The sequence below is a fragment of the Gavialis gangeticus genome, unplaced genomic scaffold (genome assembly GCF_001723915.1).
Source record: "Gavialis gangeticus isolate Ggan-Ray unplaced genomic scaffold, GavGan_comp1, whole genome shotgun sequence".
Taxonomy (NCBI): Eukaryota; Metazoa; Chordata; order Crocodylia; family Gavialidae; genus Gavialis; species Gavialis gangeticus.
Genome location: NW_017728992.1, coordinates 51037889 through 51039232, shown reverse-complemented (window position 1 = coordinate 51039232; position 1344 = coordinate 51037889). Strand labels below are relative to the sequence as shown.

General features: G+C 41.6%; 1 protein-coding gene across 2 annotated transcripts in view; it reads right to left on the bottom strand.

Moving 5' to 3' along the window:
• RIOK1 (RIO kinase 1) overlaps positions 1-1344 on the bottom strand; it is a 40208-nt gene that overhangs the window by 12880 nt on the left and 25984 nt on the right. For both annotated transcript variants that reach the window (XM_019522298.1, XM_019522306.1), the window contains one exon: positions 232-351. In XM_019522298.1, the coding sequence (XP_019377843.1) occupies positions 232-351 (120 nt within the window). The remainder of the gene's footprint in view (positions 1-231; positions 352-1344) is intronic.

Below are 1344 nucleotides of genomic sequence, written 5' to 3'. Positions count from 1 at the left end.
TTTGTCAGCATAAAGAGTCTTTGTTATCTATCCTCTCTAGTGTTACCTGTGTACATTTTCTCTCTAAGGTATGGGTAATGCATTCATATAGAACTAGGAGGAGTCACCAGTAAAGAGAAGGGCAAGAGCCACTGGGGACTTTCATTAACCATTGATTGTTATGGAAACTGCCTTGGCTTATCTTGTTTTGTGAACTCAAGCTGCATAAAGTAATTCAGAAAGTCTACTTACGTTATCCTGCTGAACATTTAATGCCATATCCTCTTCCTTCAGTTTCATCATGATATCAACATCCCTTTCATAGTTTTTAACTTCGGTCAGGGTTCGAGGTATGTAAGCTTTCTTAAACACCTAGTACAGAGAAAAGAAACAAGTAGATATATTAATTCCCATCTTGTGCTGATTATTCCTCTTTTGTAAAAGAGGCAAGGATTCCTTAGGGCGATATTGTTTATTGGACCACCTGCACAGTTGAGATAGTTAGACAACCTTTAGAATGCAAGAAAGTCTTCATCGTGTGTTCTTTATAAGTTATTTTGATAATCCTCTGGGCTCAGACAGCAGCCATAATTTAGATATACCACCTTGGAAAACTTGACTGGCAAGAAATTGTCTCTGTTGTAGTGGGTCTATGAATACACAACTCATTTACCCTAACACCACATTAGGATCTTTTTAGAATATATGCTATTGCCTGACCAATAGGCCTGTGTGAATAGGCAGCTATTGATTTGGCTTTGGATCCGGCCGATTTGGATGCCAGCGATCCGATTCGGAGCTCCAGATCAGTTTCCCACTTCAATTCGGCCAAATCAGCTCCGAAGCTTCGGAGTTGCTTTGGAGATCTGGCCATAAGGTATAATAGGAAATCAATGAAATATCTATAACTTTTGTTGTTTTTTGCCTGATTTGGATAAGACTTGCAGGGGTGGTAGCTTTTGCTGACAGCATGATGCGTGCCAAGTTTGATGCGCACCCATGTCACGAGTTTTGCCCGTCAGCAGCTAGAGGTGCAGGGCTCCAGAACCCCTGCACCTATCTCCTTAACACTTGGCAGGCTTTGTGGCCTCTGCAGGGGCGAGAGCATAATAAAAGCCAGAGGTGAAAGCTGTAACCTGTAGAAATCTAAGAGGAAAGAAAGAGGTTTGAATGTGTACAGCACTACTGATTTCAGTGTGCACTGAACATATGCCATACCTGCTAGACCAGAACTTCCAAGATCAGGCATTTTGCTTAGAAGAGTAGCAGCAAAAGGCTCAAAACATGTCCTCTCTCTACATTCTAGTCTGGTATAAAGTGCCCACTGATTGCTAACCCCCACCCCCCCTTTTTTTTTTTTTTTTT